Consider the following 15,724-nt stretch of genomic DNA (forward strand, 5'->3'; position numbering starts at 1 on the left):
ATATTGATCATGATATTAGTAGATTTTTATCAAATCATTTAAATAGGCTAAATAATAATTTAGTATTTAAAGAATCATACATTTAGTTAAATAGGCCTGTATGTATGACATTTTTCCAGTTGAAATTCCTTGTAAAATAAAATGAGAGATTTGTTTGGCATGTAGCCCTCCCTTTACAGAAACGCAATTATCCAACCTGCGTCACTAGGTTCATCCCATTTCTGAGCCTCCTACTGTAGATGATAGCTGGAACTCACAATGTTCCTGGGCTAAATCACAGAAATGTTCTGAAATAATAGGTCACAATTTTCTCCCTGTAGAAATAACAATAGAAATGTAGCCCTATGGTCTACATCATTAATAATCATAATTATAGCCGTGTTTTACTTTTGACAAGTCGATGTCATCTTTGGAGTACATGAAAAAGGAATGCTTTGCATCTGGGACCCTGTCCTCTGCTTCTCTAAAAGGAACTTTTACCAAAATTCAGAGCCACACACACAGAAGAAGGAGAGTCGCCCCAAAGACACAAGAGACAGACCACAACATTGATATTTACAGGTGTGTAGCCTGTTAATTGTAAGTATTGTTTAGTTAAATGTTAATATAAAATATCTACAATACCTAATGTGCTTGTACATCTAGTTCAAGGACTTCACAGGCAATAAACATTGATAAATATGAACGTGTTTAGCCTATATACAAAAACTTCCTCACATCAGGATTTTGCTAAACAATAGTACTGTATGACAAACATAAAGCTATGTGACTAAGCTGTATGAGTGAGTAACACTTACAGGCTTTTGCTCATAAAAAGATGATCTCAGTTGGACTAAAATATTTTCATACAATCAAGATGTCTTCCGTTAGATAGTACATATGATTCTAGAACATACCAGTTGGCTAGATCTTTAAAAAATTATGAGTAATTGACAAATAATTTTGATTTAAAACAGATGCGCATTTTCAAGGTTTAATAGTACTTACAATGAAAATCAATGTAAATGAAGGTAATGCGTTGTGTCCTTATTTCTTAAAATCCTATTTCATATCAACAATCAATGATTGTATTCACTATTATGTAATCATCAAATCTTAGGCTATTCATTTTTTCTTGTTTTCTTTCTTTAGTTGCTGTCTTTCTCCTTGTCTTGGCAGTAACCGCAATGTTCGTCGCATCTTGACAGCTTGTTTGTTCTCGTTTCTGGCTCTGCTTGGTTCAGTTTCCGTCGACCTCAGCTCCAACTTGAAAATGCTACGTGCCACAGAAGCTGCTTTCCATGAGCTGATTTCATGTAGGACTATGGCTATTCTCCAAATCATAAATGAACTCCAAAACAAAAGAAATATTTGCACAAGGTACTGGAGTAACGAGACACATCAAGAGAAATGTACACATCCAACAGGTATTTTACCTGTGATTGTTAGTCTTTGCACTGATATGGAGGTGCACAGAAACAGTCAGGGTCATGCATGCAGCAAGGAGTTGGTGAAGTTCTGCCAAAGTCTTAGGGAAGATTTGACAGAATTTCTGAACACAACATGGGACACTGGTGACAACAAAAATAAGTCTGTGTTCTCCTTGGCTATTTTCAGAGTTCTGCACATTTGGGGGGACATAGAACGGGATATTAGTCAGGTCAAGCAGTTTTCAGATTGGAAAGATGTCCTCTCACTGAGACTAATGGTCACATTTGTGGAACTCAATCTCCAGTTCAGTGAGCTCCCTTCTGTAAGAACCCAGGCTGACTTTCACGAGAAGTGGATCTATGCACTCAGTCGTCTAGCATTTGCCCATCTCTTGTCAGAAAGACTACAGGACTGCTGGGTGGAAAATATGAAACTAAACCTCAATCTGACCAACAGCCTCAAAGTTGACGCATATATCTTTGACACTGCCCCCTGGCAGATTTCAGCAACTGACATGATAGGCATAGTCCTCGCAGGCTCTCAGACTGGCATCCAGGCCCTGAGGGACACCCAGGCATGCCTTTTGGCCCGGGCGGTGCCAGCTCTGAAGCTCCAATCCAGGGCTGTTTTCTCTTGGCTAAGCATGCGGATCTCTCTTTTGGCATTGGCTTGCCTGATCTATCCGCTGGTGCTGGTGTCTTTCAAGCAGATGACGGAGTGGATCCAGAGCTATGCATGCAACCTGCGAAAGCGGTCCGAGACCCTAAAGCGCCAAAGGCATCTTGCAGAGGACCTCCTGCACCAGATGCTGCCCAAGACGGTGGCCAAACAGCTAAGACAGCAGAAGCATGTGGAGGCAGAGAGCTACGAGAAGGTGGGCTTTATTGATGTGCGCAGATACACTATATCGTAAGGGTTGGAGTTCAATTTCATCCTGATCCATCATGTGATCTGCTTGAAAATACAACTTGTACTTTCAAGAAACTGTTAGAAAATGAAATGTTATAAACAACTAAATTACAGTGAGATGTCCGTGTAGCCCCCCCACTCAAACATCTCTCACCACGTTTACCATTTAAATACATTTCTGTTAGGAGCCTTTTAAAGGGACCATGTTTGTGCAAAACATTAGCAAGATCACTAAACGAACGTGCTGAGTGAAACCTTACATTTGGTTTCTTTGTTGTTATTGTTGTCATAATTACCTATAATTACAGTGTTCCATATTCATTAGCAGATAAAACGGATTACGCGGGTGAAAATTGCATCCAGCTTATTGAGGGTCTGGGAGCAGCTGGGCCAAAAGCACTCATCTCAGAACTATTAACTAGCAAGGGGACGTGGTCTGTTTTTATGTGGGCTTCATGTCCAGCATTGGAACATTCTTAAAATCAAACACAATCTTAACATTATCATCTTTATTATTTTTGCTATGAACATCATACCCCAGATTAAGTTAATATAAACAAAGACTAAAGGCCATAGAAGATATTCTTGGGGACTTCCACATTATACAGTGGCTAGACAAAGACCATACTTCAAAAGGGATTCATGGTGGTGTTGCTACCCTACAATACAGACCATATTTAGAGTGCTTGGAATATTGTTGTCCCATGCACACTTTATCCTGTCTTTTCCACGGAAGGCTTTAACTCTGTCAAAGATACTGTTGGCTTTTTGTTAGCCCCTATCAGTCTTCAACTTGCTTGGTTATTTGGTTTGGAGAGACGACCTGATCTAGAGTCTTATTGTTGCCATATACCATGCTAGAACATGCAGCAAGGCCTTTGAAATCTTTACATACCCATCCTTCCCTTGACAATGTACTACCCAATAGAGAGAAGCTAGAGAAACAGCTAAATTAAACAGGAAATTGTGATTCAATACAATTTAACAATTAACAGGTTGTGTGATTTTGAAAGTGATTAGACACTTATCCAATTATATTTCAGTATATAATATAATTTAGTATCACAATAATAAACACAAATCTGCTTAAAATTGTGGAGTACAGTATGGTGTGTTGGGGATATACTATGAAAATACAGGTGCTGGTCATATAAATAGAATATCATCAAAAAGTTGATTCATGTCACTAATTCCATTCAAAAAGTTAAACTTGTATATTATATTCATTCATTACACACAGACTGATATATTTAAAATGTTTATTTCTTTTAATTGTGATGATTATAACTGACAACTAATGAAAATCCCAAATTCAGTATCTCCGAAAATTTGAATATTACTTAAGACCAATACAAAAAAATGATTTTTAGAAATGTTGGCCAACTGAAAAGTATGAGCATGTACAGCACTCAATACTTAGTTGGGGCTCCTTTTGCCTGAATTACTGCAGCAATGCGGCGTGGCATGGAGTCGATCAGTCTGTGGCACTGCTCAGGTGTTATGAGAGCCCAGGTTGCTCTGATAGTGGCCTTCAACTCTTCTGCATTGTTGGGTCTGACGTATCTTCCTCTTCAAAATACCCCATAGATTTTCTATAGGGTTAAGGTCAGGCGAGTTTGCTGGCCAATTAAGAACAGGGATAGCATGGTCCTTAAACCAGGTACTGGTAGCTTTGGCACTGTGTGCAGGTGCCAAATCCTGTTGGAAAATGAAATCTGCATCTCCATAAAGTTGGTCAGCAGCAGGAAGCATGAAGGGCTCTAAAACTTCCTGGTAGACAGCTGCGTTGACCTTGGACCTCAGAAAACACAGTGGACCAACACCAGCAGATGACATGGCACCCCAAACCATCACTGACTGTGGAATATTTTCACTGGACTTCAAGCAACGTGGATTCTGCGCCTCTCCTCTCTTCCTCCAGACTCTGGGACCTTGATTTCCAAAGGAAATGCAAAATGTACTTTCATTAGAGAACATAACTTTGGACCACTCTGCAGCAGTCCAGTCCTTTTTGTCTTTAGCCCAGGCTAGACACTTCTGACGCTGTGTCTTGTTCAAGAGTGGCTTGACACAAGGAATGCGACAGCTGAAACCCATGTCTTGCATATGTCTGAGTGTGGTGGTTCTTGAAGCACTGACTCCAGCTGCAGTCCACTCTTTGTGAATTTCCCCCACATTTTTGAATGGGTTTTGTTTCACAATCCTCTCCAGTGTGCGGTTATCCCTATTGTTTGTATACTTTTTTCTACCACATCTTTTCCTTCCCTTTGCCTCTCTATTAATGTGCTTGGACACAGAGCTCTGTGAACAGCCAGCCTCTTTAGCAATTACCTTCTGTGTCTTGCCCTCCTTGTGCAAGGTGTCAATGGTCATCTTTTGGACAGCTGTCAAGTCAGCAGTCTTCCCCATGATTATGTAGCCTACAGAACTAGACTAAGAGACCATTTAAAGGCCTTTGCAGGTGTTTTGAGTTAATTAGCTGATTAGAGTGTGGCACCAGGTGTCTTCAATATTGAACCTATTCACAATATTCAAATTTTCTGAGATAGTGAATTTAGGGTTTTCATTAGTTGTCAGTTATAATCATCAAAATTAAAAGAAATAAACACTTGAAATATATCGGTCTGTGTGGAATGAATGTATACATTATACAAGTTTCAATTTTTGTATGGAATTACTGAAATAAATAAACTTTTTGATGATATTCTAATTATATGACCAGCACCTATACATTAAACTCAAGGCCTTGAAACTCAATGGGGTGTGGACAAATTTCAAGGGGGCTTAGATGTTCTACTGTCCACAGATACAATGTACTGACCACTTGTAGAATATTTACCAACTCCAGGGCTCATGCCTCCTGACATCACACATTTCTATGGTAGTCCAAGACAGATTAATCTGATTAACATAAGTTGAAACAGATGTGATGGTCTGTGACTAAAATGTGTGCTGTTCTGGGTACTAGATAACTGCAGTTGGGAAACACTACCATCAGAACAAATAATTTACCATGATGAGGCTAAGAAAGGTGTCTTGTTTTTCCTGCAATTCTGTACAGGTGACTATTTTCTTCTCTGATATTGTTGGTTTTACCTCTATCTCGGCCTCCTGCACCCCTCTGCAAGTGGTGGAGATGCTGAACAATCTGTACATGTGCTTTGACACTCGCATTGACTCCTATGACGTCTACAAGGTAAGACTGAACATTTAACAGGCTGCATGAAGAATGGGTTGTACCTAGCTTCTTGGACCACGCCACGCTTCACAAGGCCTGCCGGAAAGATGTTCAATTACAACGTATGCCGTGTTGGTGGTGAACCATGTGCATTTGTCAAAACAAATATAACTTTAGCCAAGGAAATCGTCATACTGATTTCCTTTTGCAGTCTTAAATTACTGTGTAAATAATGTGGAAACTACTGGTACCTCCAACAACCGGGGGCGTGGGGGGGGGGTCATTTAACATTAAACAAAATGTGAGCCATCATTTCATGTTGGAGTAACTTGATGAACCACCAAATGTATTACATTGGGCCCAAAGTTGCCCTTTGCAACAAAACCTTCATTAAAATAAATCCATGCTCAGTCATCCAAGCTGCAGTCGGGCTGTTCCCTAGGATTTGTTCATTTTGGTACAGCCTGCCCCCTTACCTGATTATCAGTGTTTGTCTGAGGACTCTCTTCTTCAATATTGTGAAATTACATTACACTACATATACAGCTGAAATAAGTGGCCTAGCATTTTAAACCATAACCAAAAACTTAAAAGAACACATGTATGGTACATCAGACCCTTATGTCACAATCTACATATTAAGTAGTTTAGTATTTAGTATGCACAAGGCCAGTATTTGAACAATATTAATACAATATTGGGAAGTTGCTGACATATTGTAAGGACACGTATTAAGAGCGGACCCATTTTCTTTGCTTCCCCAGGTGGAGACGATAGGGGATGCTTACATGGTGGTGAGTGGGCTACCGGAGAGGAACGGTGACAAGCATGCTGACGAGATAGCCAAGATGTCGTTGGACCTAGTGGCGGCCGTCAGACAGGTGGCCATCCCCCACATGCCCAACAAAAGACTGCAGCTTCGAGCAGGCATACACACAGGTGAGAAAACACCCCAAGGGCACGGGAAGTAGGGGTGCTGCAACCCCATTTTCGCGGCTTCAGCACCCCCTGACGAGGTTCTGAAATAGCAAGTTAAATAATGTTTGGACTGGTGTACTGCTTCCATTTTTTATCTAAATTACCACTTCCGGTAGAGCTCTGCCATAAACTTTGGTCAGGGTCTGTCCAGCCTTTTACATTTCATTTTTAACCCTTTTTAGATTTAGACATGCTGTTGAAAGATAATGATATGCGGTTTTAGCTCCTAAGACAAATGGTAGCCGAGTCACAAAAATAGGGGGGTTCAATTATCTTCTTAAAAACAACATTTTGGTAGGAAATATGAGTGTCATTATTTCTATCTTTAAGCAAGGCAATAATTTTAGCAGAGCAAATAAATATACAGGAGATATCAAAAGTCTATACACACTAATTGGACAGTCAGATGTATTTAATAAAGCCCTTTTTACATCAACAGTTGTCACAACGTGCTTTTACAAATACTCAGCCTGACAAATTATGTCAGTCCTTCTAAAACCTGTAATAAGATACTGTGACTAACAATAATCCATTACTCGACTTCTTAATAATGGTCTTCACAGTGTTCCGTGATGTAATAACGATGATCCTCTCCAATCAAGGGCACATGTCAAGGTCTGGGTAGATTAGATGGGAAACATACAATCAGTTTTCATAGTCAAAGTGTTGGATGCTGGAAAAATGGGCACGAGTAAAGAGCAACTTTGACAAGGGTCAAACTGTTATGCCCAGATGACTTGGTTTGAGCATCTCTGAATTGACAAGGCTTGTGGGGTTCTCCTGGTCAGCAGTGGTGAGTACCTACAGACAGTGGTCCAAGGAGGGACAAACCACAAACTGGCGACTGGGTGTTGGGCGCCCAAGGCACATCGAAGTGCGAGGGCAACAAAGTCTATTCCGAAACAACCAAAAATGTTTATGATGGTTACGGGAGGAATGTATCACAAAACACAATGCATCACACCTTGCTGCAGATGGGACTGTGTAACCGCGGACTGGTCAGAGTGCCCATAATGACCTCTGTCCAGTCGATAGAGCCTACTATGGGCATGCGAGCGTTGGAACTGGAACTTGGAGCAGTGGAAGGTGGCCTGGTCTGATGATTCCCATTTTCTTTTACATCATGTGAGGGTCGTGTACATGTGCGCCGTTTCCCTGAGGAAGTGATGCCACCAGGATGCACAGTGGGACAATGACAAGCTGGTGGAGGGAGTGTGTCCAACACTGTTCTAAAGGATTTATAGGTATATACAATTTCCATTTAGAACGTTAAAGTTGTCTGCTTGAGTAGAGCTGGGCAATGTTCTGCTGGGAAACCCTGGGTACGGGCATTCATGTGGACATCAATTTGACACGTTCCTCAAACCATTCCCGATCCTTCGGGGAATGGTTTGAAGAACATGATAAAGAGTTCAAGGAGTTGCACTGGCCTCTAGAATCCCCAGATCTCAATCCGACTGAGCATCTGTGGGATGTGATGGACCAAAAAGTCAAATTCACAGGGGCTCCATCTCACAACTACAGCACTTGCTGTTAATGTCTTCAGGGGTCTTGTAGAGTCCATGCCTCAGCTGTTTGGCGCTGTTTTGGCGGCACGTCGAGAACCGGCAGCACAGACCGGCAGCATATTAGGCAGGTGATCATAATCCTTTGGCTCATCATAAATATTCATCATATATACAAACACACAGTGTTTGTGTAAACAGCATCTGGACTAAAAAACAATGTTGCCTCGCTACAGAATCGGACTGTTTCACCCAGTCCAGGATGGAAGACCGCAGCTCTATTCATACAGACAGCTTTGACTTTCAAAATGGAAATTTGATCAACCTATAAATCCTTTAGAACAGTGTTGTACATGGACACATCACCTATTTACCAAGCAAAATCTATGAATGTGCACAACAACTCTTTCTCCCTATCTTACATTTATTTATGACTTTACATACTCCTTCACTACAATTACACATCATGAAAATAGCAGCACTGAATATTTCATTGCCCTGTGTGACTACGCAGTCATAACCACTCAAAATGTATTTATGTCATGTAATATATACTATATACGTATTGCTGAGGTACACTTAATATTTTATACCAGGGGTTATTGTATGGGGTTATTAGCAATGCATATAGCAGTTCTTAAAATGTTGTGTAGCAGACATTCTCATAATTTGCTGTCCCTGGTGTAGGTCCATGTGTTGCAGGTATTGTTGGCTACAAAATGCCCAGATACTGTCTGTTTGGAGACACTGTCAACACAGCCTCCAGAATGGAATCCACCAGTCTGCGTAGGTCTACACACACACACACACACACACACCTAAACTTTTGTATACCAGAAAGAACCAGAGAAATTATTCCCTACCCCTAAACCTCATCATAAACCCAGAAATAACCTAACCGTAATGTCTAATAATAAATCTAACCTCTAATGCTAAAACCTAAACCTAGTCACAATTCTAACCCAAACCCCTACTGTAGGTTTAAGCCACTTTTACCCATTAAGGCGGAAAGAGACGTTTTTCTTATTGGAACTGGCTTAAAAACCTTGTGGATTGAATGGTAATAGTAAATCCAGGGTCACACATGCATGCGCACAAAGGTATTATAACACACAAGCAGGCACCTGTTCTTAATCCATTCTGTGTGTGTGGGTTGTGTGTGTGTGTGTGTCAGCTCAGAGGATCCATGCCAGCTCAGCCACCTACCTGGCCCTGATGAAAGATGGGGCGTATGAGCTTCAGCTAAGAGGAGAGATCGAGGTCAAGGTCAGTTTGTTTGGGTAACACACAGTAACACACTTTGTAATGGTTTTAGTGACGGTTGAATACTCGTCACAGTTACTCATTATATTACAGTTCAACAATATTTATTTAATTACCGAACATTATAACGTTATTAGGATATTTACATACTAGCAGGTCAGCACAGGTAGCAGGTCAGCTTTCTACACATAAAGAGGAGAAAAAAACTGAATCAGGAAATGTCAATAAACACATGTTCCCAGATTGCCAGTGATGTGTTTAATTATACATCCACACTCTAATTAATTATCTTACTGTGAAAAATCATCAGATGATAACTGTTATCGATTTCTTTTCAAAGCAGTGTAAAAAAAAAAAAAATCCTGTTTTGTAAGTATTTTTGGGGAGCCATTGGGCATCGTTTAAATACCACGGCCTACCTGAACATTGTTTCTGACCATGTCCATCCCTTTATGACCACCATGTACCCATCCTCTGATGGCTACTTCCAGCAGGATAATGCACCATGTCACAAAGCTCAAATCATTTCAAATTGGTTTCTTGAACATGACAATGAGTTCACTGTACTGAAATGGCCCCCACAGTCACCAGATCTCAACCCAATAGAGCATCTTTGGGATGTGGTGGAACGGGAGCTTTGTGCCCTGGATGTGCATCCCACAAATCTCCATCAACTGCAAGATGCTATCCTATCAATATGGGCCAACATTTCTAAAGAATGCTTTCAGCACCTTGTTGAATCAATGCCACGTAGAATTAAGGAAATTCTGAAGGCGAAAGGGGGTCAAACACAGTATTAGTATGGTGTTCCTAATCCTTTAGGTGAGTGTATGCCCTGGGTGTTTCAAACAATGAATGCTGACTCGCTAATGGCTGAGGTATCTGAAGGGTTGTGTATGAAAATGATAATTTTCTTACTGTTGTTATTAAACTTTTAACTGGTGTATAATGCCAATAATGCACCTTAGGGGTTTGTGGAATATTGTCTATATACCACTGCTATCCAGGCATGTTGTATCCAGGCATGTTGCATTGAAAATAGCAACAGCCCACAGACGTGATATTTGACCATATGCCACACCACCTACTGCCTTCCTGCTTAAATAAAACATAATATCCTCCTTCTCTGTCAGGGTAAAGGCAAAATGAACACATATTGGCTGATTGGACACAAGAACTACAGTGTTCAGAATGACAGCTTGGTGTGTCACTGGAATCCCAATCTAGCCCGCAAGAAGAAGACCCTGGTGGGCAGTGACATATCTATGGCGAATGTAAGAGAATTTTCCAATAAAGCAATAAACATCACCATACTGCTAACTTTCCGCTGCTCCCTTGTTAGGGAGAACAGAATAAGAGTACCTAGTAGGAAAGAGTCCTTACAACACTCAACTAGCTCTCTGATCTTCTTCCTCCCACTCTCCCTCCTCCCTCCTCTCTCCCACCTTTCTCCCTTGACCTACCCCTTCCTACTCTCCTACTCCCTCTATTTTTCTGTTTCCTCCTCTCAGTCCTGTGTGACAGTACAGAGCATCAGTGAGAACACTACCACTCCCGTGCCCCAGGGCTCTGAAGCCCAGCCAGGGTCCCTGTGTGTGTCCGTGTCCGCCCAGGTGGAGCACTGCCCCAGCAGCTTTGGCACCCTGGGCTCCATGATTGGTGGCCTACAAGGACTAGAGAGCCCCAGACGGGGGAAAGACCAAGAGGGGACAGGAGGAGACAAACCAGACCTTCTGCCTGGATCTGTATGCATCCCTCATATCTAATGAAGCGATTGGATAGTGAGACAGAAACTAAAGTTCATTTGATTTTAAAAGCAGTGGTTGAAAGCCTGAATTGTTTTTGTTGAAGTATAAGTTATTTTAAGGATTGTGTTGATTTTCAGTATGGGAACAAACCTGTATTATAACTTATTACTAGTTCATTTGACTGTTTGGTTAGTTGAGTGTTTCTCAAGCTAGGAGTCGGCAGACATTCTAGCTGTTAGTGTTGGAGCAGTAACCAAAAGGTAACCTTGTAAATTCAGTATTTGTGCCCTTAAGCAAGGTATTTAAACATTGTCAGTCTGTATGAATGTGTCTTCTCAGTTTCAAAAATGTAAATCTATGGTCCAAAGTGTAACCTTTTTTCTTCTTCTTGGTAATATTGCTCTGATATTTGAACTGCCTATTCCTAAAAGATAACATTCTCAGGAACGCATATTTCCCTCTATTCTTAAGCCCCAACGTAATCAAAGGAACTTCAAACCATATTTCCTAAAGTTTGAAATGCAGTCAAAAGATATTGTCAAAAGGATTATAGACTAACATAATGTATTGTGTGTGCATGTTGAGCGTGTGACCTTTTTGTTAGAATAAAAATATTTTGTCATTTATTTCATATGAACTGTTTGTGTGTTGTCATGTCAATGTTTTTAATAGTCTAACTGGAATATTGAAAGATCAAAATGTCTTTGAACCTCAAAGTTCAATAGACACAAGACCTTAAAATTTATAGCGGTTTTGGATAATTTTTCTTTTCCAAAAACAATAACTTTTCTCAGTTTCAACATTTGATATGTCGTCTTTGTACTAATTTCAATTAAATATAGGGATAAACACGTTTTGAAGAATTTTGACAAAAAGAAATTACTAAACTGATACTTGTTCCTTATTATAATTACATTATAAAAAAACATATTCACATGTCTAATGGCAGCCAAATGGGCTTTCACCAGAGCAACATCCAGCAAAGAAGCGAGTGCCTACGATTTCATGCATCATTTCAGTGTATGTTGTTCTGTCAATGTGCCACAGGGTGGCAGGATTTGATCAACTTTTATTCCCTTAACTGAATCATATAAGGTACCCCTCTTCACTACACGATGGCTAGTACAGACCTATTTTTCCTAACTTTATCTAAATATTGGATCATGAATGAGAACAACTTGAGCTGAGCAGCTCTGAAATAAATAGTTGTAAGACGTGAGGTGTTTCTTATATATACATGAACGTGCAACTACAGAAAAAACGTTATTATGGCATGACAGAGTTGAGAACTAACAGTATCTCCCTTCATCTGAACATGACACGTTGAAGAATTCAAACCCAAGTAAACATGTTCCTGCGAAACATGCAAGCTTTTGTAAGTGTTCCGTTGTAATGGAAAGATAGAACATAGCAAATCACTTTCTAACCCCAGCTGGCTTGAACCAGAGATGTTCAAAGTATCAAACACAACCAAACATGCTGCCATAGACTATGAACAGGCTTTATACTATTTATATACATTTTGTGGTGACGACTGGAACTAAAAGTGAAATCTTGGGCCAACAGGCCCTCAAGCGCTGCCTCCCGAGCAAGGCGTCTGGCGTGAATTTGAGACTTGTAGATGTATAATGGGCTTTAGCGCAGCAAATCTAGAGGTATGGAACAGACTGAAATAGTCTTCGCGTCATAATCCCCAGCAGCAAAATGCAACACTGGTTCTATTTGCATTTTGCCATTCATTTATTTCGTAAGAACTTTATCACTCCAGATAAGGTCAGTGTTTCGTTTTCCCTCGGCGTGGTGTTTTGACAACCGTGTAAATTTCGTCAGGACAAGGTGACGTTTGTTAACATATTTGCTTCAGTTTGCTCTACAAAAAAATATATTGTTTATATTTAACCAATATTGGTAAAAGTCAAATGGTGCTATATACTCTGATGAGCCAAAACATAATGGCCACACACAGGTGAAGTGAATAACGTTGATGATCTCCTAAGGGCACATGTCAAGGTCTTGGTAGTTTAGACACTAAACGAACAATCAGGTCTCGTAGTCAACATGTTGGATGCAGGACAAATGGACAGGAGTAAAGACCTGAGCGACTAGGGCCAAATTGTTATGGCCAGGTGACTTGGTCTGAGCATCTCTGAATCGACAAGGCTTGTGGGGTCCTCCTGGTCAGTTGTGGTGAGTACTTACCGACAGTGGTCCGATGAGGGAGGAACCGGTTACAGGGTGTTGGTCGACCAAGTCTCATTGATGCGCGAGGGAAACAAAGGCATTGTGGGTTATCCGGCCTGGTCCGAAACCAGCAGAATGTCTGCTGTGGCAGAAGTCACAAAACATTTTAATAATGGTTGAGTGTCACCTCACAGTGAACCGCACCCTGCGGAGTATTGGGGCTGAGTAGCCGCAGACTGTTCAGAGTGCGCATGATGACCCCTGTCACTGTCAAAAGTGCGTCTGAACTGGACTTTGGAGCAGTGGAAGATCTCTTGGTCCAATGAGTCCCATTTTCTTTTACATCACTGTGTACCATTTACCTGGGGAAGTGATGGCACCAGGATGCACTTTAGGAAGATGAAAATCTGGTGGAGAGAGTGTGATGCTCTGGGCAATATGTGATGCTCTGCTGTACACTCAAAAATTTAGGTACAAAACAAGAACAGTTCTGTACTTATAGGTACACTTTTGTAGAATGTTCCCTCAAAGGTAAAATGTTGGTCTTTATGGGGACAGAAGAGCACCTTTTGACTAACAGAAATGGTACAGAGTGAATCAAAACAAAAGAGAGAACAAATGTGTACCATTTCATCCCCGAGGGTAGGGGCTACATGGGACCCTGCAGCACTGAAAACGTGTAGGTCATGTGCTGGTACAATTTGATAAGGTACAAAAATGGACTGGCACTAAAGGGTACACAATTGTCTCTCAAAAAGGTGCCCCCGCAGCGACCATTTCAAGTCCACACCGGTCCTTCTCTTTCTGAGTGTGGAAACCCTGGGTCCGGGCATTCAAGTGGTCATCAATTTGACACGTACCACCTACATATACATTGTTGCAGTCCAAGTACACCCTTTCATGGTAACAGTATTCCCTGACGGCAGTGGCCTCATTCAGAAGGATAATGTGCCTGCCACACTGAACACATTGTTGGGGAATTATTTGAGGACCATGATGAAGAGTTTAGGGTGTTGCCCTGGCCTCAATGATCTCAATCCGATTGAGCATCTGTGAGAAGGGCTGGATCAACAAGTCCGATCCAGAGTGACTCCCCCTCACAATTTACAGGACTTGTATCTACTGCTAATGTTTTGTATCTACTGCTATGTCTTGGTGCAAGACACCCCAGGACACCTTCAGGGGTCCTATAGAGTCCTTGCCTTGGTGGGTCGGCTCTGTTTTGGCAGCAGACAGAGGACCAACCGCACATTAGGCAGGTGGTCATAATGTTTTGGCTCATTAGTGTATATTTACATAAATGAATGATAAAAGGGATATTATATACCGGGTGGTTTAAATCCTGAAAGTTGATCGTCTGATAGCTGTGGTATATGAAAGTAATATGGCACAATGGGGTGTGGTAGATTTCCATTTACATAAATTACCGCTAACTGCAACCAGAGACATAACCTCTGACATCTCAATAATTGAATGGATGAAGAGCACTGCATTGAATTTGCTGACAAAATTTACTGGATGAAACCAGGTTACAGGTATCCTGTTGAAATTTAGTATTTACACAGATATTGGGAAACATTCTTGTGTGATCAAGTGATATCACATTTTGGTAAACCTTTGCATGGACAAATGTTCCATTATTTGTGTTAACAAACATTTATACTTTTTCTTTTTATAAAAAAGGATCATGTTCATCTGGGAAATCTTTGAACTGCAGTTAGTGACAGGAGAAGGACACATTTGTGACTCAGCACTGACGTGATAGAGGAAAGGTCCTTCGACTGATTAGTTGGGTGCTGCAACAAGCAACTGACATTAAATAATAGCCTATAACCTGGTCTTTATTGGTGGAGAACAATCAAAGGGAATGCAGTATTTCATTTGATGTATAAGACCACAAAGTAATGTAGGCTCTAAGGATGTTTTTTACTCAAAACCTTTAAAAAAAATATATCACTGCAAGCATCAAACTGTTCAGAGGAATGTTAACTGCACTAGAAGAGAACTATCAAATCCATGACCTGACATATACAATTATTTTATGTAATATGCTACTACTTAATTGAAGAACATGAGCTCATGCCCACTCAAAAATATTTTGTAGATGTGCTGACAGACAATAAACAGAAGGCCAGGTTTAGGCAAAATGTACAGTATCTCACAAAAGTGAGTACACCCCTCACATTTTTGCTAATATTTGATTATATCTTTTCATGTGACAACACTGAAGAAATTACACTTTGCTACAATGTAAAGGCATCTCAGGTGTTTGTTGTGCATCATCTTTAGAAGAGGCTTCCTTCTGAGATGACAGCCATGCAGACCAATTTGATGCAGTGTGCAGTGTATGGTCTGAGCACTGACAGGCTGACCCCCCACCCCTTCAACCTCTGCAGCAATGCTGGCAGCACTCATACGTCTATATCCCAAAGACAACCTCTGGATATGACACTGAGCATGTGCACTCAACTTCTTTGGTCGACCATGGTGAAACCTGTTCTGTTAAACCGCAATCTTCTTATAGCCTAGGCCATCTTTACGTAGAGCAACAA

The 15,724-nt window shown here is 40.8% G+C and overlaps 1 protein-coding gene across 1 annotated transcript; it reads left to right on the top strand.

The window, feature by feature from the left end:
- Positions 1-1,684: 1,684 nt before the first annotated feature.
- LOC105013795 (receptor-type guanylate cyclase gcy-4) lies at positions 1,685-11,622 on the top strand. The gene is made up of 7 exons (XM_010875579.4): positions 1,685-2,284; positions 5,381-5,515; positions 6,262-6,436; positions 8,668-8,766; positions 9,155-9,246; positions 10,377-10,517; positions 10,755-11,622. Exons 1-7 carry the CDS (start codon positions 1,685-1,687, stop codon positions 11,007-11,009), a joined length of 1,497 nt encoding a protein of 498 aa, XP_010873881.2. The 3' UTR covers positions 11,010-11,622.
- Positions 11,623-15,724: the final 4,102 nt, after the last annotated feature.

The sequence above is a fragment of the Esox lucius genome, chromosome 12 (assembly GCF_011004845.1).
Source record: "Esox lucius isolate fEsoLuc1 chromosome 12, fEsoLuc1.pri, whole genome shotgun sequence".
NCBI classification, from domain to species: domain Eukaryota; kingdom Metazoa; phylum Chordata; class Actinopteri; order Esociformes; family Esocidae; genus Esox; species Esox lucius.